Genomic DNA, 26,203 nt, shown 5'->3' with positions numbered 1-26,203 from the left:
CTCTGTCGGAGCGTAATCTAGCACAATGACGCCTGGAGATGGCGACTGTCTTGGCCTGCCATAGATAAAATGACCTCGCACAGAGAGGAGAGGAGAGAATTTCCACAACAGAACAACTAAAGAAGATTTGCGCTGAAAGATATAAAAAAAAAAAAATTGCTTCTGGAGGTTCAGTGAAATAACACAAAAGGATGACAAAATGTACACTAAAATTTGACCTTGTTTGTCTCTCAGCGTATACAAACACGTCGCAGAAAACAGAATAACGATACATAACCAACAACAGACAACAAAGCTAAAAGAGGCAGGTACATACAAACATATAACTACTACTTACAGGAGAGCACTTTATATATTATATATTATATTTATAATCACCTGCAAAACAGGTGCCTGCTCCAATATTAAACAATTTCCTGTTACTTATTAATCTAAGATATCTGTGATAAGCAAACAACAGCTGAGATCACAGTAAGGTCAGGTTGTTGGCCAAGCTCTTGTGTAGCCCTATGACTGTTGTGTATATATGTGTGTGTGTGTGTGTGTGTGTGTGTGGAACTGATGGTGCCCTCAATTTGTAAAAGTGGCCTAAATGGTATAGCCAAATTCTATATTCTATAGAATATTAATATATTCTATATATTAATATGCTGTTCTTAGTTAATCACCAAGTTTATCATATCTATTAATGGTTCTACAGTTCAGTGTACTTCCGCACTCCCAGGTCAGCTTCGGTATGCCGAGAATCAGACGGAGTGGTACCTCACCTTCTTTTCCCCGCTCTCTGGGATGGACCAACCAACCGGTGACGTCGCTGCCCGGTGACGTCACCGCGTGGTAGCGAGGCGCCGTGTTAGTGTGTGTTAGTGTGTGTTTGTGTGTCTCTGCGTCTCCACATAAAGACAACCCGGCTGTTTCTAGTGCCTTTTCTTTTCTTTTTTTTCCTTTCTCCAGCGGATTCACCGTCGAGAGGCGTAGCTCGTCGTCGTCGGCGGCAATGGCGGTTCCCGCGGGCCAGGCGGACAGGGGCGCCCCGAGCGGCCCCGCGGTTTCCCCCGCGAGCGACATCGACATCGACGAGAGCGAGTTGGACAAAATCACAAAGGAACACCGAGAGGACGCGACGCTGCCCCTGCACTCGCCCTGGACCTTCTGGCTGGACAGGTACACACACACACAAACAATCAAACAACAACAACAACAACAACAACAACAACAACAACAACAAAAGCTATCCCCGCTTCGTCCGCGTCGTCGTCGAGAGCAGAGCCCCGGACGCGAAGACGAAGGCCACGGTTCGAGCGAAGGCCTCCCGGAGCGGGACGCAGCGGGACGCCGACCGCCTTTTCTTCTGTCCGTGTTACCGCGTCCGAGTCCGTCAGCCCGGGGGGGGGGGGGGGGGGGGGGGGGGGGGGGGGGGGGGGGGGGACGGGGGGGGGGGGGGGGGGGGGGGGGGCTGTGACAGTCTGCTGCGATCCACTGTTCCACTGGCGCAGGACAGGTCCGTTGGAAATACATTATGTCATGTTGACATAATGACCGATATGTCCCCCTCGGGGGCCGATACCGATATCGACAGCTGCTGATCTGAAGGTGTCCGTGTCCGCTATTTGTCCGAAGCGAGAAGGAAGTGTCATAAGGAGTCACCGTCTCGACACACGTTTGTGTGTTATGACACGTTTGTGTGTTAAGACCCCCCCCCCCAAAAAGGGAGCATTATTTTGAAGTAGAACAAACAAACAAACAGACAAACACGGGGGGGGGGGGGGGGGGGGGGGGGGGCATTGACAGAGGTCAGAGAGTTGTGAGTGCGGCTGCAGCAGAGCCAGACCAGTGCGTTTTTATAATGAAATGATCTTATGGGCACACCGGCTTCACAAAAAATGGCCGATACCGATAACCGTAAAATTGGGCGATATCAGCGCCGATAATCGGTCAAGCCCTATTCCGGGCCCCCTGGCTCCTGGAACCCCTTCAGGAACATTAGAGTCCCCTGACTGAAGCAATCACATTTAATTCCATTATGAATCTGCAACCATAATGCATTTCATGATGACTAGTTTAGTTTCTGACATTTGATAGACTGTTAAAAAAACCAAATAGTCAACAGTTTAACTAACAATTAAATGTACTCGGGTACAAGTACATAAAGCTGTGGTGGTGAAGGAATTATGATCCTTTGAAGAAAATACGACCAAGTCCAGTTGCTCCTGATTCAACGCCCCTTGTGGATCCTGTAAAAGTACACGCATACAAAAGCCTTGGTTTAAATGAAAAACAAAAAATAAACAGTAAATTGAAAATAACAATGCGAGTCACCTGCCCTACAACACTGCTGTCCACGAAAAGTGTACACCTGCAAAAGACTTGGTTTTGGTTTTAATGAAAAATAAAAAACAGTAAATTGAAAATTATAATGTGAGTCATTGGCCCTGAAACACAGCTGTCCACGAACTTGTATACTTGTACAGAACATTGTTGTTGGTGTATTTATCATATGCACCATATAATCTATACAGGCATGAAAATAGACTTTATAAATGATCAGATGCATGATCCTTAATAAACCTCAAAATTGTAAGTATTGTACTTAGTTTTAATTTCAAATGGATAATCAGTCATCAGTCTACACTGTATGTACAGTAGTGTGTGTGTGTGTGTGTGTGTGTGTGTGTGTGTGCGTGCAGCACACGTATCATCCTGTCTATCTGTCGGCTGAAACAGTCTTCACTCGTTGTTCCAGGTCATTACCAGGCACGACGGCTGCAGAATGTGAATCCAATCTGAAGAAGATCTACACGGTACAAAGTGTTCAGGTGAGATGTGGCGTTCATCATCGTCATAAGAGCAAATAGATCCCGTGCATGTCGTGGTTAACTGTCACATTTGCCTGAGCAGAGCTCCATCTGTGCGAGGGAATAAGCAGTTCTTTGTTAGTTAAAGCAAGAGTGGTGGAAAAAAAAATCAAAGCCATTCATCAGGGAACTTGTGAATGTAGTGCAAAGGTTTATTGAGGCCATGTTACATCAGCATTTCTAGTGAAATTTAACAGTGTCAAGCTGCTGAGTAACTAATCTGTGTCCACAGCAGACTGTGTGTTACAGTGAATGCATTATTGCTTTTTTAATATGATCATCCCATGGCCATGTGTCAGGCCATGTGTTTTCATGGAGACGTTCACCTTGTGAACAAAGCAGAAGGTCCGTTGCATCAAATGCCAAAACAAAAGGACAAAAAAGTAACTGACAGGTATTTTAATATAAAATACAAAGATATAAAGATGGACATTAAAACAGCCATAGTAAAAAAAAAATTGTTCAAGATTTGTGTACAACATTGTCCCCGCAAACATGGCAGTGAAACAGGCTTGTAGGAAAAGAGGGTGTGATGCAATTGTGTTTGATTTGCTGTGTGAAAAATACAAAGCTTATCAAAAAACATTGCTTTATAGCATTGTGCCCCTTCTCCTGATAAAGCTCTATTGGCATTTTCAAATTGAATCGCTTTTAAAATAAACTAAATGGAACCTGGATGGAGGAAAAATTCTTCTATTCTGTCATAGAACAACAACATGTTGTAGATATTGGAGTTATTAGCGTTGTGTACACACGTTGATCCATTTGTCCGTCACTAAGTAAAGAGGAAATTGCAGTACACACATGTGAATTTGAGGTCTTTTAGAAATGGTGTCTCGCTTACCTAGTTTGCCCACCAGAGAGCACTGACAGCTTTGTATTAATGTAAAATGTCCTGTCCAGTGTCTTGATTACAATAAAAAAAGGACAGATTTATATTTATGTTATGCATTTTGTTTAAAAAAAAAAGATTACTAAGGGCAGATGTATCGTAATCCGATTTTTTTCTTCAACCTCCAAACACCTGTCCCAGCATCAGTCTCACACTTCTTGTGTGTGTGTGTTTCTTCTGCTTGCAGATGTTCTGGAGTGTGTACAACAACATCCCTCCAGCCTTGGCCCTGCCTCTGAGGTGTAGCTATCACTTAATGCGCGGGGAAAGGAGGCCACTGTGGTGAGACTGTTATTATTGTAAATATTATCATGTTCCCTTTTCACTGGCTTGAACACAGGGAAAATTATAACTGTGGGTCAACTGCTGTGTAATAACCGGACATGGACTCTACACACTACGTCTGCTCTAAAAACGAGTAAGGGTTGGAATGATGTCCATCGAGAAGATAGTTGTTTTGTAAATGGACTGTATTTATATTAGAGCCTGACTGATGAGGATTTTTAGGGGCCGATGCCGATATCCATATTAGGGAATACATGATTCCTGATACCGATACATTGGCAGATATATACACTTTACAGCACATGTCAGATTCACCCATTCAGACACACATTCATACAGCGCTGCTATTTGCCGCCCTTTGTTTCTATAACATTCATACACATTCATCCACTGGAGCTGCCAGAATCTGAACCTTTTAGGGGTTAAGTGTCTTGCCCAAGGACACATCAGCATGCGGACTGGGGGAAGCTGGGATCGAACCGCCGACCTGTGTGTTGATGGACGGCCTTGAGGAGGCTCAACCCATTATCAGTTAGCCCCATTGCTGACAGCTCATGCTCTGTAGTGTCTCTGCCCCAGAGTGCGTCTGTGCATCACCCATGATTGCAGCAAACTGTAGGTGCTAGGCCCGGTCACTTTTTCCAAAACTCAAGGAAAGAAGAAGAATTAGCCATCTGCTTTGTACAACGTCGACAAACAGCCTAATCTTTGTTCCGTTACTTTGCCATTTTCAGTGTGGAACCAAAAATACTTCCATCAATCTGCTTCTCAAATGCCTTGGTGTTGCGATTGTCCGCTTAGGACGGCTTCTCTTGCCAGTGTCCACCATTTTCTTGGCAGAACAACGTAACATTTCTGAGAGGTACGTCTGCGACCGAGAACACGGTACCATCAACCAGATAAGAATGAGCTTTTGGTCCACCGCTTGCGCATGCGTGTTGTCATGTCTCCTGGAATTCAAAAGATGCCGGACAACGGCGTAACATCTCTCATTTATTTTATTTTACGCTTCTCATGCATTTGAATTCAGCATTTAATTCGGTAAGGGCTGTGGTTAGGGTAAGGGTTAGTTGTCGTTGTACATTAAAACATCAAACGACAACTTCTTTCGAACCTATCAAAACGACAACACTACAATAAAAAAGTCACTACATCTACCGCTGTTCATTTGCTTTTCTGCCGCAATTTAATATCTGCCACTGTCAAAGGAAAGGGAAAACCCCGGAGCACAAGGTGCCGCTAAAAACGACGAAGAAGGGTGTACAATCAATCACGTTGCGATCTCTTAGCTGGTGGCGGCCCTAAGAATGCGGCTTTAACCGTAGCTCATTTCTGATTTACTTCACTGATGGTTCAAGAGGACTTGCAATAGGTCGAGCTGACAGTGAGCGCCCTCTGCTGGATCACGAGACAAACTACTTCAGACGTTCTGGTGCGCTTATAGACAGTGTATTTTGTATTCAAACCGGTCATTTTAGTTTGAATATGAACTTCCCCCATGTACGAATGAATGTTCTAGTACAGTCCTAGTAAGTGCTACTCCATCTTGGCAGGAGCATCTTTCTGCAGTCGTTTCTTAGTTTGATTCAACTGTGCTTAAATCACCACATGAACCCTGATCTTATCTGTCTCACCGCTGCAACAATGTGTCGGATGTGGCTGTGAGATGGGCATCGGTGTGGGACCCAGACATTTCTTCACATTTGTGGTTAACGCTAAGTCCCAGAAGCATCACCTACTTGGTACAAAGAATGTCGTGCTCAGTTAGTGTGTTGCATTTTATAAAACCTTTTGAATTGCACGTGTTCTGCGGGGTGATAGGGTGTGATTAAGTTTGTTTTTCGGAATGTTATCGTATTTGTTCCCCACTGCTTAGCTTGGTCTTTGTGTCTTCTTCACTCGCAGTGAAGAACCTCCACGGCAACGACGTGTGTTTGTGTCCTTGTGATATATCTGAGAATGATCAGCTGGTCACTGGTCATGGATAAACAAGACGAAAACCAGCTGATTCCTGTCAACGACCTTTCAATCAATCGGTGCTTTTTTGGGGTTATACTTTAGGTTATATAACTGATATTTAGTTATTTAAGTTTGTCATATAACTTATATAGATATACATTTAGTTATAACCTGTTAAAATAAGATTTCCTCTAGTTGAATTGAACATGCATGACTGCTAATTGAATCAATACAATACAACACCTGGACGACTTCAAAGAGATGTGAAATGAATTTATTTCTCACTCCATCGTCATTCTTTGAAACCATATTCATTATTATGAGACCCTCAGTTTATCACGTTGCATGGTGGTGCATACATTAAGGTCATTACATTTACAAGGACATTTGGAGGGACACTTTTTCATTTTGACAGCTACTTACATTAACCAACTTTATTCATCTTGTCTTTTAGTTTAAGTAAAATTTGCATATTCAATATGTAATGTAAAACTGATCTTTCTTCACAGTATCTAAGGTTGTTATCATCTTCTCCTCAGGGAAGAAGAAAGCAATGCAAAAGGAGGAGTATGGAAGATGAAAATACCAAAAGAAAGCACTGTAGGTGTTGTGCTTTGTTTAACTTAATTCTCATGTCAAAAATATCACCTGATTTAAAAAAAGACTGAATTATCAATCTTGTGCTTCTTCTTGTTTCAGTCTCTAGTTTGGAAAGAATTGTTACTTGCCACTATTGGGGAGCAGTTTGCAGATTACTGTTCCTCAGGTACAGTCCTCCGCTTTTCACAAATATTACTTTTGTACTAATGTAACTTTTATGTGCCGTTAACAATGCTGCTGCTTCTTTTCTTCTGTTTTTTCCCCCACAGATGATGAGGTTGTTGGCGTCAGTGTTAGTGTTCGCGATCGGGAAGATGTCGTACAAATCTGGAATAAAGACGCAACTCTGGCTACCGAAGCAAATATCTTGGCAAAAGTCTATGAACTCTTGCCGCATATAACTTTTAAAGCTGTTTTTTATAAGTGTAAGTATTTTTCATTCATTGTTCCTTTTGGATTCAGAGACAGAAGTGAGTCTAAGCTTTGCAGATGCCTTGTCGGAAGCTATTGACTCTTATGATAAAAGTGAGACGGTAGAAAATGAAAGACTGAATTATGCACGTTTCAACTGGAGCATGTATGAACCCAGCGGAGGGTTTAGGGCAGGGATGGGTAACCTCCGGGCCTGTGAGACAATTCACAAATATGAAAAAAACAAAGAGGAAAAGTCATTTTTATGACAGCAATCGATTTTTTTTTTACGTGATAAAAGAAAATGACATAAAATGTTAGACTTACTTTTACTTCAGGGTTGTCCCTCCTGGCTGTTCGCCTGTCAGAACACGTTCATGGTGAATGAAACACACACACATAGGTGTTGCGTGCCATTGCTGACAAGCATCATGGCGACTGTCAAGAAAATGAAAGTAGATGTGGAATATGACACGTTTCAAGACACAAATTAGTATTGTAAATAAAAGACGAGCCACTGTGCCTAGTTTGCAGAGACGTGCTCGCAGCGGGGGGGGGGGAAAGGCCAATCTCGGCATTATTACACCTGGAAACATGCAGCTAAACAGGGAGAGTTGAGAGGACAAATGTGCTCAGATGACAGCGAGCTACTGGCTAAGAAGCTGAAACCTCATTTAGGAGGAGCATTTTGTGAAGGAGCATCGTTTCTGCTAGAACCAGGGAAAGTAAAAATGTTCCTTGTGTGCAAAAAACCTGCTATGACTCTGAATACGCCTGACAAGTTTGCAAAAGAGCTTCAGGCGTTTGACGAGAGGTTTCAGGACATGAGAGGTAGACAAAAGGAAACAAAACAGAAGTTTGTCGTATTTATTAAGCCGTTTAATGTGGAACCACCTGACGTGCCTGACAACTGACGAACGAGGTCCTCCAGCTGCAAAGCGAAGACGAACTCAAAGCAAACGGACAGCAAACTCCCTCTGCTCAAATTTTATAATCTGAATTCACGTCCTGAGAATTCTCTCATTCGGAGGTGACATTCATTGAAATATGCTGTGTACAGCTCTTTTCAAAATGGACTCTAGCAAAGGCCGGGTGACCCAAACCTGAAAAACCAGCTGTCAACACTACCACAAATTTTTCAAGTGCCTAAAGACAGAGAAGTCTGGAAACGCGTCTCGCTTAATTAAATTTTCTGTTACTAAGCAACCAACTGCTGAGTAGACAATCTGGTTACACCGGCACGCACATGCCCAGTGCACTAGAATTATACAAGTTTTTCAGGTGCGTTCGTGTGGACGGAGATTATGTATGATACGGAACCAAAATGCTCGTCGGGACGGAGATAATTTAGGTTTTGAAACAAAAACCTAGTCGTATAGGTTGCAGAAAAGCAGTTCTGCCATGATAATCGATAGGTTAGAGTGATGCAGTGTATGTATTCAATAATGTAGTTGGCTTATGGCCCTTAAAAGATAAAATGGCCCTTGAAAGGAAAAAGGTTCCCCACCCCTTACCATGTCTATATGCCTGTAGGTTAATCAGGGCTTCAATGATGTTGCAAAAAAGAGAAATGCCCAATATTCCTTCATACCTGCTCCACATAGGCTTCAATATTTGGTATCAAAATAATAACTACAATACTTAACTAGGGCTGAAACTAACGATTATTTTCATAATGGATTAATCTGTTGATTATTTTATCTAATCGATTAGTCGTTTGGTCCATAAAATGGTAAAAAAGAAATTGTGTTTCCCAAAACCCCAAGATGATGTTTTCTTTTGTTAACTGTCATAGAGGAGCAAATAAACCAGAAAATATTCACATTTAAGAAGCAGAAATCAGAGAATTTTGACTTTTCCCCCGTAAAAACTACTTGAACCCATTAATCGATTATGAATATAGTTGGTGATTAATTTAGTTATCGATTAATCGATTAGCTGTTGCAGCTCTATACTTAACTTTGTGATTGGTTATAAGGAATAAGGAAGGTTAATCAGAATTTCCATTGAATCCATGAAATTTACCCTGATATATTCCTTTAATCATCATTTCTGGGGATGGATATATAACTTATATATATAACACTCTTAGGTCATGGTCTAACACGTGTCCTGCATGTTAAAATGATCCGTATTTATGCTGAACACATGAAAGGTTTCACCATGAATCACTTTGACTTTTTCAGCTCACATGGAACATCATGCCTTTGAGGGAGGACGCTCAAGAAGACATTAGATTGTAATGCACAATTTTAATTTTAATTTTAAAACAACATCAAGCCTGAACTCTGTCCCTGCCTAGACGTAAAGGCTCTGTCCCCCAACCCAATCAAGGATCCTATTTTGCATTCAACGAGGACAATATCGATATATTTTTTTATAACTTTTATTGACTGATGCCTTGTTTCATTTTGACGTGGCCCCTAAAGCTGTGAGATCTTCAGAGAATGTGTGTATCCAGCGGGAAAAAACCAAACTCATCCGGAGTTCATTAGTTGATGTTGGTTTAGACTTCCTCCTCTAATGAACTGCACTGCCATGGTCCTGCTCTCTTGGCAGGCTGTGGACCTCACAATGTGTCCCTGGTATAGAGGCAGCAGCTACATAACCTAGTACCTTTTAACTGTTCGATATGTTAGATATATCTGTTTATAGAAGTCAGCTTATTCAGTGCCAAATCACCTTTTTGATGTCCTAGTGTTGAAAGTGTTTTTTTTATTGAGCTGACGTTCGTCTGAGGATGATTGTCCCGTTCAGTTTTGTGACTCTTCACCGACTACGTTGAACTTAAATCACGCTTTGAAATATTGCAGACGACTGCCTATCCCCGTCACAGCGTCCCTCGGTTACGAAGCCATCATAGGGAATCACGACATGTTCCAGCACAGATATGGCCCAGAGAAACTTAAGATCTGGTTTCGAAGATATTATTTTCTTTTTAGTTAAAGGGCAACATCCGTCGTGAAAGGTGCCTCTTTGAATGTTCCCAGCCGCACTGCATTTGACATTTCTTTGAGTGCTCGTGTTGAAAGCAGACCCTCTGTTCTCCCACAGAGAGTCACGCCGTGTCTGGTGTATCACTCTGTCGAGATAACTGCACTTTTTATTTTGCTCAAATAGCCGTGCACCTCTAGCACTTGTTGATACCCGTTTCCCCTACCAATAAATCAAGGGTGCCTATTGGGCCGCGTCCTCGCAGCCATAGATCACTGAGAAGAATGCAGCTTTTTATGTTTTGTTTTTTTTTCTTAAGGGAGCAACACTGGGTCATGGTAATCCCCTATTTAAGATTATATGTTGATGCGATATGTCGAATGTTATCATCATCAAAAAAAAAAATCAAATAAGAGATGAAGCAATAGTCATTGAGTCAGTGTAGAGATTGCTGCTTGAAAAGAAAGTACACGTTTCACTCACCTCACGTGATCGATCGATCGTGTCGTTACTGACGATCACCACCATTTTAACAGAGAAAGCACAAATGCATTTTTTTAACAATCTGTGTATTTTTTTTTTAAGGTAATTTCACCACGCAGTCTAAGTTACCTTCACTAACACAGTTAACACACAGTTACTATTTCTACTGCTTTATTCCAGCGCAGGCTACAGTAAACTGAATGCCTCTGGTGTTATTGTATTTCGCACCACTTTTATAGCTCAACGTTGATGACTTAGTTATGAGACATTTCCTTTGTAAACATGATTTTTTTTAAATTTTTGCAGTGACATGGACAAAGTGAATAAAATGTTAATTAAAAGTAAATTCTTATCTGTGATTCTTCTTGCACAGTACAATCATGAACAACAAATGTCTGTGTTGCCATTCTGGCATGAAGGGTATATGTTACTGTAACACTTGAAGAGGTCAGGTGTGTTGCAATGGCTATTAAGTTTTTGTGATGGAATTTCCAGACCAAAAATCTTTTGATCGTTACTTTTTGATTTCTCTCACTTTGTGAGTAAGTATTTCTCTTACCGCAGACTTTGATGTGTAGTAGGAAAAGCAATAGTGTCCCTGTAATACGCTGTGATTCAGCAAGCCTAATACTAGGAGCCTGGAAAAATGGAAATTTAACCAAAAGTAATTCTTTTTTAAATGACCCTATGAAGTTAATTTGGCTAATAAGTTTGTTTATTTTCACACCCAGTAGCAACATTTGCCTATACATGCATGTATATTTTATACATATATATATATATTTGTCAAGGGCTAATGTTTATTATATTGTGAAAGGCTGTGATGTACACAGCAGGCATATTTTATTTGAATTTTCTTTGATTGCTTATATATGTATACATATTCACATATATTAATTCATTCTATTTTTTTAATGTACCAAATAGAGCATTTCAAGTTAATTCAATATATGTATATATATATATATGATAGCATCATTTCAACAGTCATCCCTTGTGTTGAAAGTTCCTCGATGTAAATTCTTCAGTCAGTCTACAATAACAGCATTCCAATGTTTTCCCAGTAAATCTGACAAAAACCCAAACATCCCGACCAAAACCAAGATTAGTTGTTTTGATCTCGTAACATGTCTGACGACCGCATACGCGGGAGTTGATGTGAAAGTCTCCTGCGAAGAGGCCGACGGGGGAGCAATTACATGAACAGCATGCTTAGGTCTTTTTCGAGTGCCTCCGTGTCCCCCCGGGGTTACGAAATGCGTTCGGAGGGGCTTGTCAGTAATTTAGAAAACCAGTGCAGAGTGCACCTACTTTCTGCTCTGCATTAATGAGGCGCACATGCACTTTCACAGCCAACTGAAAAGGCTTACATTTTGGACACAGAACTCACGTACTGTATCCAGAGTCAGTAACAGCTCCAGTTCTTCTATGATTTGTCCATATATTTACGGACGCTCATTTCAAAAAGCAACACCTCACCATAGCTTAAAACGTAACTGTAAAGGATGCTGGTGAAGCTGCCATAGTTGGTCATTCCTGCTACAATCGAACCCTGCCATAACTCATTTGAGAAGCTTATGAACGCAAACAGAAAAACACTTTCAAGTACATTACATGCATTGTCATAAAATGTGGAAGGTGTTATGGTTTTGACACTTTTGTACGCTCTTGCAAATGCTGGGTCAGAGCGTGGCGTCATTAGGTCTCATCGAACCCGTTTGTTGGAAACACACCTGACTTTCTCCGACTCATGTTCATGTTCTGGTGAAAACCTGTGATCCGGTTTAACATGGATACACAAACACATCAGTGCAAAGTGATATGGTAGAACTAGTAGTTTGTATACGTAAATTTGTTCTGCACATGCACTGTACAATATAGCCTAAACGTTTAGAAGCCACTTTTAAAATGTAGTCTTTCCTTGTTTTTCCAATTTCTACCTGATTCTTCATAAATCATGGTCAGAGACACCGATGTCCTCGTGGGCTCTCTGACATCGGACACTGTACATTTGGAACACGCCAATCAAGGCAAATACAAAAGAAAAACACCTTTTTTTTCACGTTGATCTGTCGGTGTGTGTTTCAAGATGACACATTAGGGCATCCGGACAAATTCAAGATGGACAGCTGTAATCGTTACAGCTATTTTGAATAGCTTTTATAGATCTATTTAGAATTCATTTCTGAAACTAGGGAGATGCCGTGCCACATTGATTGCGCAGGCATATTTGCAGAGGTGGTTTTTTTTGTCCTTTCACTCACTGGACAGTTCTGCACTGGCCATCATCTGTACATCTCCCGCAGAACTCCTCTTCCTTTCATTACACGTTGAACGCCACAGCCCCCAGCAGCGATGAGGGAAAACCCGCTGTATGAAAGCCATCGGCCCCCTTTTGGAAATCAAGAGGAGCTCCTATTCATTTGCTTAATTACCTAATTAACAGAGAGCTAATTACTTTGTTGTGTGCGGAGAGGCCGTTACGTAACTGATAGTGATCCTCGATTCATTTTCAACTACGCTCCATCAAGTCAGGGCCTTAATCCACGCGACACATCGGCGGCGTGACAGGGGCAGGGCAGGATGATAAACTCAGACACAGATGTGTTGTCGGGTACAGATGAGGGCGCGCAGTAACATCCAGTATTGACATGCACATCAAGCCGCTGAAGAATTAGAAAAGCTGAGGTCATGTGTTAGCTTGCCTTCATAACGCTGCACTTGCGTTCCAATACTTCTCATTAATTAACAGCACACGACCAATGTTTACAATTGGGGGGGGGGGGGGATAAAGATTGGCTCAAATCCTGAAAGAAATATCCATCCATCCATCCATCGTCTACCGCTTTATCCATTTAAGGGTCACGGGGGGGGCTGGAGCCAATCCCAGCTGACATTGGGCGAGAGGCGGGGTTCACCCTGGACAGGTCGCCAGCCTATCACAGGCCATTCACTCTCACAGTCACACCTACGGTCAATTTAGAGTCTCCAATGAACCTGACCCCATTCTGCATGTGTCTGGACTGTGGGAGGAAGCCAGAGAACCCGGAGAGAACCCACGCAGACATGGAGAGAACATGCAAACTCCACACAGAAAGGCCCCGGTTGGTTTGAACCGGGATTCGAACCCAGAACCTTTCTTGCTGTGAGGCGAAGGTGCTTACCACTACACCACCCCTGTAAGAAATATGATAGAAATGATACATATTATTACAGAGATAAAAGGTCATAAAGTAACAAATATTATTTCCCCCACAGAGTTTGACACTTGGAACTAGATAAAAACTTTTTTAGTTTCATGACAAAGTTGTTGTTTTCTCTTTGGGACATCGACAGATGAAATCGTTCCCCTTTCAAGATGCGTCTGTGTGTTGGGATTTTTTTTTTGTTTTTTTTGTTATGTATTTCTTTCAGTTCCCTTAATTCATATGTTTACATCCATCACTTTGGTATTCAGCCTCATCAGTTATCGCTGTGTTGGGCCCTTCGGTCATTAAACACGACTTACTGGTGGTGGTAGGTGGTATGGTGGCATACTGATGTGTTTGCCTTCAGGCTACTAGCAACCATATATATATACAGCAGATCTTTACAAGTGGGGATATGGCATCACTTTTAGTTTGATAGAGTTGAACTGTGGAATTTAGGATATTTCATTGCATTTAGAAAAAAACAAAATACACACATGCTGTCACATGTCACTTTTAGGGACATTACATACAGTAGACTTGCATTCATTTGCATGGAGACTTACCATAACTGATCCAAACCTAAGGCATTAACCCAAAAATTTGCTCCTTTCTCTGCCGGGACACAGTTTATCCCTCTGATATTGTTCACGGTTCACTGTTGCTTTTTACAATAAAAGTAAATACTAGCATTTTAGGGGTTACACAGCTTCGTCTATGCCTTCATTTTATTCACGACTGGATGTCTGTAATACCCTCCAAACAGGCTTCACTGTATCACATTTATTGGTTCAAAATGCTGCTGCTAAAGGATTATTACCGCTTCAGGAAAAGGTGACCATATGACATCAATTCTGGCCTTGTTGCCTTGGATTCCCTATTCTTTTTTGTATTGATTTTAACATTTTATTGATGACTTTTATGGCTTTATTTAGTACAACCAAGCCCCATTTATATCAAGGATTAACTAACTCCCCATGAGCCTGGGCGACACATGAGATCAGCTGATAGTCGCCTTCCGCTCATTCCCAGAGCCTGACTGCTCACCAAAGGTTGTCCCGAACTCCAGATCGACTTTCCAGCGGAGATTAGACTCGGTACGATCTGTTTTAAATCCCTTCTATAAAGATTATTTAATTTTTTTTTTTCATCTCTGTGTGAATTTACATTAATTTAGTTCAGTTGTTGTTTTATTGTTGTTTTTAATCCTTTTTGTAATTTTGTTAAAACTGATATAAAAAATCAGGCTTATTATTATTATTATGATTATAATTATTATGATTATTATTCTGTAGTAGTAGTATTATTAATATCAACATTATTATTATAAGCCATCCTCAAGTAAAAGGAATTTAGTCTAAAAAACTATCAACAAAACTAACTAAACTAACTAAAAAATATATAGACATACATTTGAAATGAGATGGAAGCACCTTAACATTAAGATTAATGGATTTATGTTGATGATGTAACCCTGTAAAAGTTTTTTACATAATTGCTGAAAATTGTTGGTGATCCAGATGTTTTCCTCCCAATGGTCTTAAAAGCAGAGGAATTTAAAATTTTATAAAAAAAAAAGGTTTTAATTTACGAAGTTTGTTTACGAAGTCTCTCTTATAGTTTATTGTGATGGTGAGAGCAGCAACGGTGTGTTAGATTCCCTGCAGAGGAGAACTTTGCCTCAAATCTAAGGCCTGTTTAATAGCATTGTCAATGAGAATGAAGACATGCCTAAAAACTTCACTCCACTGCAAACACGTTGTAATCACCACAAACGTTAGTGATTTCTGTAATGCATGATAATGTTTGGTTCTAAACAATGAGCAGTTACAGTACCTCATGGTTAAAACAATATAAACATTAAATGTAGTTAACACCTTTACGATTAATCAAGAAAAAAAAAAAAATTTTGGAACCTAAAAGTAATTTCAAAAATGTAATTTAGGGGTCTGTTATTGTCAATGTAATTTGAGAAGGTTACATACTATGCTTTGACGTGAAGTCTGTGATATACTGTATGTAAAGACTGAAGGTACATCAGTGTGTCTGTAAAAAAAACACCTGTGCGTTGAAGGGTTTGGTATATTTAAGGAAAACAGACACAAAAGAGGATTGTAAATCTAAAGTAAAATCACCATTTACTCACAAGCTACAGATAAAGTGGCTGTTCTGCTGAAATATTAGTATTTCTTGCCTGTGACGGGGTGTGGCCAGAGGGTGGCGCTCTCTACTAAGAAACAGTCTTCATCAGCACTATTCCTCCCAGATGCAGCCATGATAAACGTGATGTCGTTCACAGTGAAATGAGCTGATGTGTGTCTCAGACCTTGTACAAGGACAAAAAAAAAGGAGAGAGGGGGAAAAAAAACCCCGACTTAAAATATTTTCTCTTGAGACTAAATTAATGTTGCTTTAAAACGAGTGTTAACTGGACTGTTGAACCGGCCCAGGGTAATTCTCCTCTTCAGGGGGCAAGTGACAAGAGACTTTAATTACTGTCATAATGCTTTCTGCTCTTTCTCTGTGACTGGCACGAGGATGGAAATGGGGCTTGTTTGGGAATCAGCAAAACTTTTCAACAGAAAAAATTCAAAAGTAAAAAATAAAAAGTCAAGCAGAGATTCTTCAAAACTTTGCTGACACGACATGTCACCTTCGAGCACATGATGAGAGGTTGGCCCCACAGGTCAGATCACAGTGAGAGAACCTGCTCTCTGGTTCTCTGCACTGTCTCTTTTTTAATTTTTTTAAAACATTTTTTTTTAAAGAAAACCGCCAACACGAGTTAGTTAACTCCCCACAGCAGAAATTAAAATACATCATCTCCGACGATAGTGCCAACGCATTTTCATCTTTCTGCAGCGAGGATTTGGGGAGGAACAGTTATGATGAACATCAGATCAACCCCCCAAAAAAGTGAAATAATAGCAGTTCCTCGAGCCTCAGTCGTAATTAGTCAGCTTTAGACATTTTAGCGTTTCTGACAGAGACCCCCCCCCCCGCCCCTCTCTTCTCCGCTGTCACACTTTCGGCTAAGAAACGAATGCATATCATTACATTTCCCCGCAGAGTGCGACTGTTCCCGCGAAGGAGCCGCGACGGGCGACGCGACGTTGTTTACCCAGCAGGTGGATGTGACGTCACGGACTTGGAAACATCACAAACAACAACATCCAAATCCGCGATTCTTCCTTTTTAATTTTTTTTTTTTTTTTTTACTCTTCTTCTTCTTCTTCTCAACCCAACCCCCCCGCCCCCCCCCCCCCCCCCCCCCCCCCCCCCCCCCCCCCCCCCCCTTGGCGTGTTTTAAATCTAATAACAACACTGAGGGGGGAAAAGGAGCTCGCGCCTCTCCTTGCGAGGCAGCCAAGCGAGCGTGAAACTCCATTTTGCTCCTTTTTTGAAACGTTTCTTTTTGTTTGTTGTTGTTGTTGTTGTTTTCTCCTCGACGCCCTCGGTAAGATCACCTCCTTTCTCCTTGTACTTAAGTTAGTTGGTTAGCGAGTGAGCCCCCCCCCGCCTCCGCCTCCGCCACCGCCACCTCCGCGGCGGGCGGTGTTTACGGTGTGTGATTTGTTGTCGCACGCGTTCTCGGTACACAAGCTCGCGTGCACGGGATTTCGGTCGCCCACACACACACACACACCCACACACACACACAGACCAACACCAGCGAGTCGGTTGCCTCCGCGTGCGCCTGCTAGCTGCTCTGTGACGCGCTGTCCGTTCTGGTAAGTTTCACTATTATCACAATGTTAACATTAGCTTTTGTTGTGTCGTATCGAGCTGCTGCTGCCGCCGCCGCCGCCGCCGCTGCACTCACACACACACACACACACACACACACACACGGAGAGTTTTGTCTCCAGCCTTTTTTCATTTTCTGTCCCACTCGGAAGGAAACGGCGAAGTAAACAAATCAACAAACACCTGCGTCGTGGCCACGTACGGCGGCTGTCGGTGTCGCGTTCACGTGCTGGTTGTTAAAGTGCGAAACAAGTACAACGTGTTTGTACTTTGTTTTCTCTCTCTTGTGGGCAAAGTTCGCGTACTAACTTGAGTTGAAGCTGCTACGGGGACCACCCCCCCCCCCCTCCACCACCACCATCACCAGGGGGGAAATGCACCTTTAATATTCACTATGAAATGCTAAAGTGCCGACTTAGCGATAGCCGTTGACAGTCTGCGTGCGTAAACCTGTTGAGGGTTTGAACACGTTTCTCTTTTCTTCTTCTTTCAAGTGAACCGGGACGTTTTGAGTGCCGTGATTTCTTTTGGAGTGGGACCAGAGTAGGAGCGTCGTCCCCCCGCCCCACGTGTTAGCCGAAGTCCTCCAAACTGCGAGCGATCGAGCGGAGTCCGACTTTACAGCTGAGCTAACTGTGCTTCGTGGAACTGTCTTCGGTGTGTCGAGTCCGGCTGGTTCCACCACGGTGCTGCTGTGTCCCATCGCCGGTGTCCGTGGGGGCTGCGTGCGTTTGCCCCCCCGGCTCCGCGACTCGGCTCACACATGTAGTTAACCTCCCGTTCGCACAAAGGGGCTCTCGCGGATTCCTCCCTTTGATCATGCGCCGCGACAACGCGAAAGTCACAAGTCGGCATTAAAAAAGTTTTTCGCTGCTGTCGCAACCAAGCGAATTACTTTTACTACATTGTACTGACTTCGTGTCATTGTCCGTTCGAATGTGGGCACTCAAGGTTGAGTCATGGTGTATTCAAAATACTTCATATCTGTTGCGTGCTTGAATTAGTATTTTATAGCAGGTGTACTACATAAAGAATGGACACCAGCAAGAGACTGTGCAGCTTTCAAATGTATACTTATCACAAACAAATGTCCCATAAACTAAATCCACGCTGATTTATTTTTCATTTGTTAAGTCATAGAGAATTAGTATCTGACTATATATATATATATATATATATATATATATTCATATTCATAGTGTTAATTATATATGTGCATTGAGAGTGAATAGCATAGGTGTAGGAATGAAAGCATTGGGCTAATATTTTACACACAGTGAGTTGGCATCTGGTAACAGCAGGACTAAAGCCATCTGAAAATGTACAAAAGGGAAACTGCAGCTTTAACAACTGTCGCTGGCAGGGCTCCCTCCTTCTTGGCCTTTGGATTACTCATTGTCTGAGGGGGAAGAAGAGAAAAAAAAAGCCCAACACTTCTTTTTTTTTTTTTTTTTTGAAGGAGAAGTAAAGTAAACAGCCTCCAACAAGCGAACCTTGACAACCCAGATTAAGGAAAACATGGGAGATCAAACAGTGCTGCTGCTGGGCTGTTGTCATGAGCTGCCCGAGAGAGGGAGAGCTGCAGACTATTTGAACAGGCACAGGGGTTTGTGTGCTCACTTATGCAGAAACGGACCTTCACAAACGCTGACCCAGGTTTTAAAACACAGGCTGAACTTTCTTTGCAACTTTTTTTGTTTGTTTGTTTGTTTGTTGTCTCCAGGCTTATTGTTTGACACGGCTTTTACCTTCAGACATTCAGCCTTTATCAGATTCTGATGGGAACAACCTTACACCGTCCCCATGCGTCTGCGTCAAGAAATGAGACTGACTGTAGTTTCTGTTCCCATGCTACAACTGAATAAATTGAGTTGGCAGGGAGCAAAGTAAAAGGAGAAAAAAAAAAGCTTGAAATTTGAGGAAGAGCAGCTGTATGCATTGTAATGACGCAAGATCCTCGACGCTAAACAATCTGTGATTTTGTGTTATTTGGAAAGCCCTCGTTTCTAGTTTGTCCTCTTCAGGCTTCGGCTCCTCTCTGCGGAGAGTTGAGGTTCAACCAGTAAGAAAGTAATGCATTCAGCGTGAGGACTCCCATCCCTGAGTGGAGCGGCCCTCGCTTTCATCTGACGGCTCAGTATTTGTGAACACACATAGAAATACCCTGTGCTGGGTGCGGAGGGGCCGTAAACTGACTGTGCCCCCTTGCTTGCAGCTGAATGATAAGGAGAGTTATTTTCGGTCCAGTGTGGGAATAGGGTTGTGTATTTGCAGTATATATAAATATTTTTTTTCCCCATGCAGATTTATTTGCCAGCTTTCACTCCTCACTCAATTTCAGTTACAAGATGCACTGAAACCAGTTGATCGTAGCATTTTTAATTTTTTTAAATTTTTGCCCAAAGCAAAGCGGTTGACAGTTGAATAAAGGGAATTTTCGAGCAAATGAATTTGTCATGTGATTTTTGCATGTTTGATTCACACAGCACAAAAAGGGGGGGAGAGTACTGGCAATTGGAATGCGAGGGCAAGCACGCTCATTAGAGCCGCGTTACATGAATGAAAGTGAAAACAAAAGGGAAGCTGAACAATATTTCCAGGGTAAAGGTTAGTGTGTCCCGGCCCCCGCAGTGTGCCCGGGCAGACGATTGGTCAGAGAGTGGACAGCTTCAGGTGAGCTCCGTGCAGCCTCCTCTGCCTCTGCGACTGAGGACTGCGACATGCTCAGGACGGCCATTAACTCGTTCAGTCATCAATTACTTTCTTCTACTGTCATCTGTCCTTAATAAAGGGAGGGGTGCTGACAAAAAAAGAAAAAAAACGTCATCTGCATGGAAAGAGAAGGGACATGCAATTACAATCAGTTAATTTGACTTACAGCATGAATTTACCACTGGTGTGTTGTGTTTCAAGAATACACTACACCACTGGAATACAGTTTGTCCCTTGTTGGAAAATATGTAAAAATCAAAGTATCAATCCAATCAAGTTGTTGTATTAAATTAATTGATGGTGTGCTGATTTTAAATATATATACTGTATTTTTAAAAATGTAATAAGTAATCTGCTGTTTGACAAACAGTTAGTTTTGGAGTAGGGCTGCTCATCATTTAGTAACAGCAGGTTATCATTAGGGCATTAAGAACCATGAAAAATATTTAGCAAATTAAGAGTAATGTCCCAAAATTTTACCTTGTATTTTAATCAAGGTTAAATATGTTTTTTTGTAGATACTCATCTGGTACTTGGAACCAAAGCAGAAAGTGTTTATTTTTTTTTATTGAAGCAATCTTTGAATAAAAGAAAAATAAACGTGAGATTTTGTGTTGCACTGTGGTTTACAATGATATTTTATATTTGTGGTAGAGACTACAGTGAAAGTGAAAATGTTACAGTATTAACTTTTTAAAAATATTGCTATCTTTTGAATTCAGACACACCAATTAAAAAAAAAACCTGACAGTCTATTTAGAAAATGATTAGTAAATTAATGAACAGACTAAGTGCAAGTTTTTCTCTTAACTTTTTAGTCCAGTTGTTCAGGTTTATGTTCAGGTTATAACCCAATAACTTTTACTTTTATTCAAGTGATTTAACTGTTCTCTTTTTGAGTGAGTGCAAGATGCCTCTTAATAAACACTAACTCAACATCAGAGCTTTTTTAATAGCACAACACTTGCGTATGTTTTGGGAATGATGCAGGTAAGCTACAGACATTTTTGGTATAGACACGAGGGGCTCCACCATATGCTCCGAGCTGTGCTCAGCTGCCAGGCCAAACCTCAGCACCTGTTTCTATCAGCTGTCCAGTATGTGTTTGTGTCAAGTCTGCGTTTCTTTATGATGAGGCCTTGAACGCCTGACGGGACAACGCGGCTTTCATTTCCTGTCAAATGTCAATGAAAATTTAGGCTGACAAGGTTCTGGTTTTTACCTAGGCATAACCTGAATATACTCACATGTTGTTTTGCTTGTCGTTCCAGGGCAACATGGAAAGGAAGTGAACTTGGCCACTTTGGGAACAAACTAAAGCCACTAGTGAAAGTTGATAACGTCAGAACTGTGAGTGATTCTTCTCTCTCTGTTTGAACGTCCACGGCGTTTTCAAAAGCTTATGTTCAGACTACGGCGTGTAATTTGCAGCTCGGATTTCTTAATCAATATCTGTCTCTACCCACTTCTTTTGTCCTCTAGACCAAAACTTGACATTGTATGAAGTGATGTAGATCCTGATAGTATTTTTTTTTTTTGTACAACATTATAGTTTTGGGCATGAATTTCTGTTTCCTGGCAATTTTGGAATAGTCAAACGAAGACGAGAAATATCGTGATGACACTAGTCTAATTTTGGAAATAGACTAGTTCATTGAACTGGTGGTTCTCATGTGTTCCATAGGTGTGGGATGTGATACTTACCTGAAATAGAAAATGTGACTCGAGGATGTGAGAAGGGCCATTCAGAGGCGTTTGTTTGTGAAGTTTTAACTTATTCTTTGCGTTATTTGATGACAAGTTGTGTGGTTTGATTCGTCAAACAAGTGTGGTTAGATCTGTGACACATAGCGAGCTCAAAGCAAATAGTTTTAGTTTCCAGCGGCAGTGGTTCTTCTGTGCTTCTGTATATACCAAACAAATTAGTGTTATGCTGCTGCATGTTGTAAAAATCTTCACTTGCACCAAAAGTTTTTTCTTTTTCTTTTTCTTAGATATTAAGACCTATCAAAAACTGGATGCTTCAAAATAAAAGCTTTCGTAATCTGGCTATGGGTGAAATCATCGCCACGCTTTATCAGTGTGAGAATTAGAGCAGCGGAATTTACATTTGCTCACACGGAAATGTCACATGCTACTACTTAAACCCTGCTAAGTGCAGCAGACAGTGTAATGTAGAATGAGGTTGCAGGAGTAGATCTTTGAGGGCCTCATCCTTGACTCCTCGACTGTGTTCTCAGTTGGCAGCCAGCAGCCCTAATAAGAAACATAACATGGCAGGGCCTGCTCCTCCATCATCATTGCTGGGTGCAAAGTTGGTGCGCTTTGATCATGTCTTTTGGGCGCATCACTCCAGCTTAGCCCGCCGCTCGCTATGTGATAAGCCATCAGAGCACTCAGATCTGAGCCGGCAGCTCCGCGGGCTTGAGGAGAGACAGGAGAGAGCAACGGAGACGAGGAGAGAGCAGCAATGCAAATTTTTGTTGACAGACTGTTACTGCAGCTGTTCTCTTTTGCCTTTGAATCCAACAATGTTGCTGTCCTTCTTCATACGTCTGTGAAGGAAAGGCCAATGTTTCAGTTTCAACTCGTGGTGGAACGGCACTGTTGCCATGTTGGCCATCAAAACACCTTTAATGAGAGGTGCACATTAATAGCCTCAAACACACACGTGATTTAATTATTTTACAAGCGGTGATGTTGCGACGCGCTCTTGACTGCGTTTAAGTTCACTTTGATGCCGAATGCTCAGTTTGCCCGCCGCTTTTCCCCCCCGTCTGCACACGGAACATCATTCTGAACCCCCCATTATGAAAGGCTGCTCCTAATTGACTGGTTGTTGCTTGTTTATTTGATATATATTTACCAGCTGGGTGGTAATTGGGAAGCAGTAATTACCCAAGATGCAGTGCGGCGCTCCGACAGAGGTGCTGATGAGTCTGGAGCACGGATGAAAGTATGCAGGTTACTATCATCATCCTCGTCGGCTGCTTAAACACTTGACAGCGGCGAGAGAGGAGATGGCTAATTGGGCTTGTGTCCCTTATACAGTCTCATTGTTTACCGTGGTGATGTACAGCGCCACATCAGACGCGTGGCACTTTTATCTTTGCGCTCCTTTTTTTGGTACAGTTGTTACCAGTATACCTGAGCAGTTAATAGCAGCATTAAGAGGCCAGTGGAGGTAAGGGCCGTGTGGATTCGGAGTCCCTCCTGGTGATGCAGTTCCTCCTCTGATAATGGCCTTGTTAACTGAGATTCATTACCTCCTCTGTCCGCCTTCCCATGCTCGCCGAGGGAGAGTGTTCTCAAACTACTGAGTTTGCCACGGTGAAGTCACACTGATGTGGTTTTCGTGAGCTATTCGTGGAAGGTGGTGACGGTATCTTCCCTGACCCCTGATGATTCACTTGACCTGAGACCGGGGCGGTGGGGGCGGTGTTTGACTTAGTTTGCTGCTCAATTCCACTTTCACACAGACTCTCGCTTTCTCTCTCTCTCTCTCTCTCTCTCTCTCTCTCTCTCTCTCCTTCGAACGTACAGAGATGCACACCTTGTTTTTTGTGTGCTGACGGCTGTTGTTTGATAGCCCGCCCTCCCAGTAGATCTTCAGACGTTGTTGTTGTTTGCCCGCGTCGGTTGGAGAGTGCGACTTGCATTCGCCCGGGGTCCTTGGAGGGAGTTTGTTTTTGTTCTCACTGCTGTAAACAGGGCGGGGCTCCATTCCCAAGCCACTCGGTCACAGATAGCTATTTTCACAGGAGTCATTTTTTTGTTTATCATTTCGGTCAACAGATTAGCCTCAGATGGAATCATGTGTTTAAGCAGATAGTGTGGCCACAATTATGCTGCATGTGCTGACTAGATAAACACTTTGTCACTGTTGTTTTTGTGATTAAAGAAGCACTCTGATGTGGTTTTGCTGATATTTCTAACTTTGTCAGGGCTGGGTGATAATAATTCAGTGGTATTCTTGCATTTCCTTGTGATTATACTGTGCCAGAATTCTCATTTTACTTGGGTGTAAAATTCTGCCAAATCGTGTCTCACAGTGTAATCTTGTAAAACACTTAACAACAGTTTACCTCGTTCACAGACATCTAAGGATTTGCAATAGTTTTTTTTAACAAATATTGTAACAATTCAATTACAATATAGTGCTTCATTCATTATTCATCACAATATTACAATACTCTGACCCGACAGGTGTAAATGGAGATTTCGGACATAGTGGAATAATTGTGATCTCACTGTTCATATTCATAATTAACCATATTCTTGGCTGAGATTATGACACAATCTTCTGACTAACTTTGCTTAAGAGTTTTTTTTACCAAAGGAAAAAGAATAAGATTGTGATCAGGTATTTTTTTTTAAATTTTTTATCCTAGTCCAGTTTCCACAGTTTTTGTTTATTGTAGCCATTTGGCTGAACACATCCCTGGCTGGGAATAGCTGTGGCTCTGGATTGTCCATCCTCAGTCCACTAGTTTGCTTAGCACGCACTAGTTAAATCGTGGTAGAGAAGACAAAACTGATGACGAGACTAAGGCAACTTCAATATTTATTTTGAGTAATTTGGGGATTTTTAAAGGTTTGCAGCTTGCACACTATTTGGGGGCTTGTGTTAATCAATCAAGTGCTACATCCACACAAAGATCCTTGTCAAGTGTGATACATCTGTGGCCCTCACAGACTGGCTCAGCGTCAGAGGCTGCCTGATGTGTGTAAAGTCCCTTTTTAGACGGGAGGCGACAGCCGCTGATCCTGCTCAGGTCTCACCAGAGTCACACAGCAGCAGGCACAGCGATCGGCTGCGTGACATGCAGTTAGCAGCAAGTTTGAAATGGTCAGCAGCAGAAACTGGGGGAAACCTCTGCTCCCTTATGCGAATGGGAAATGCATCCCTCTGCTGTGATACTACTGCAAAGTTACTGTTAAGATTCCACGGCAAGGGGGGTCGATAGTGGCTGCGTGTACTTTGCTCATACAGCTAAATAGGAGGGGTGTAACAATTCACCAGTATGAATTGGAATAAGTTTTTTAATGTAAGATGTGAATACATCAATATGCGGACCTAACTTAAAACTTCACTGACATGAAATGAACAAATCCATCTGAGGTGCAAGATTTACCAAACAAAAATTGTTCTGTTAATACATGTTTGAAAGATTATAGGTGGAACTTCGGCATTTTATGTAATAACCAAGTACTGGCAGTACTCTCCCGTTTCAGAAGACCGATCGATGTGCTTTTTTGTCTTGACAGTAAACACACACACACACACACACACACACACACACACACACACACACACACACACACATACACTCGCAGTTAGGTGACATAACAGCAGCAGTAACAACAGGCACTAGCGTATGTGTAAAATGTGACCTGTCAAAAACAAAATTAGTGTTTACAGTTGAGGAAAAGCCAGCTGCAAAAAAGAGGTTGTAATGTAGGATAGGCTGCGAGACATTCACATAAGCTCTTGAATATCTGTTTCAGTAACCAGCATTTGCAATTTATCTGAACGGGTTAATGCTGACTTAGCTTCATGACCCCGATACTGTATGAATGGATGAACACGTTTATATTAGGGATGGAAACTTTGTTTAATGTTATTGTGGCTTACAAGTAAGTGTGAGTGTATGTAAGTGACTAACCTCCAAAATGAGACCAAGATACAGACGGAGAGAGTGCACGAGTGGGGTGAGCAGGAAAAAGAAACTCATCTGAAACTGAAAGTGTATTTAGTGATTAGTTTATACCAGGCACTGGAGTAATAAGTCTGCAGTGTTCTTCTGACTAGCTTGTGTCTCTGGTGAATGATAATGATGACCAGTCGCACCAGGGCTGGGGATCCTCATCCCGTCAGGTTGTATACAGCCCAAGACTCCATTCATAAATTGACAAAAAGAACTAAAAACCTTGAACATCAAAAAACTTTTCATCAAGCTTTTTTTTTGTGATAAAAGAAAAATATATAAAATAGTAGATTAACATGTCCTTCAGGATTTTTGCCTGTCAGGTCACAGTCATAGTGAAGGAGACACACATGTGGCTGTTGTGTCATCACTGACGAGCATCCTGGTGTTAGTCAAGAAAGGAAAACTAGATGCGGAATCTTGTGCCTG

General features: G+C 41.9%; 2 protein-coding genes across 13 annotated transcripts in view; both read left to right on the top strand.

Annotated features, from left to right (window-relative positions):
- The first annotated feature begins 833 nt into the window (after positions 1 to 833).
- LOC118309585 (eukaryotic translation initiation factor 4E type 3) lies at positions 834 to 10,765 on the top strand. The gene is made up of 7 exons (XM_035631897.2): positions 834 to 1,164; positions 2,744 to 2,816; positions 3,935 to 4,029; positions 6,531 to 6,591; positions 6,691 to 6,757; positions 6,861 to 7,016; positions 9,189 to 10,765. The coding sequence occupies exons 1-7, from the start codon at positions 998 to 1,000 to the stop codon at positions 9,236 to 9,238; spliced, it is 669 nt and encodes a 222-aa protein (XP_035487790.1). The 5' UTR covers positions 834 to 997; the 3' UTR covers positions 9,239 to 10,765.
- Positions 10,766 to 16,925: 6,160 nt separating this feature from the next.
- foxp1b (forkhead box P1b) overlaps positions 16,926 to 26,203 on the top strand; it is a 152,683-nt gene continuing 143,405 nt past the window's right edge. For 6 of the 12 annotated variants that reach the window (XM_047332986.1, XM_047332997.1, XM_047332995.1 and 3 more), the window contains exons 1-2: positions 16,931 to 17,338; positions 21,338 to 21,416. The gene's annotated coding sequence lies outside the window, so the exon portion shown is untranslated. Of the gene's footprint in view, positions 17,339 to 21,337; positions 21,417 to 26,203 lie in introns of all 12 variants that reach the window. The other 6 variants (XM_047332992.1, XM_047332989.1, XM_047332985.1 and 3 more) reach the window with 4 other exon arrangements.

This window comes from Scophthalmus maximus, chromosome 6 (genome assembly GCF_022379125.1).
Source record: "Scophthalmus maximus strain ysfricsl-2021 chromosome 6, ASM2237912v1, whole genome shotgun sequence".
NCBI lineage: Eukaryota > Metazoa > Chordata > Actinopteri > Pleuronectiformes > Scophthalmidae > Scophthalmus > Scophthalmus maximus.
The sequence above is the reverse complement of the archived record's forward strand: the minus strand, read 5'-3'. Positions and strand labels throughout refer to the sequence as shown.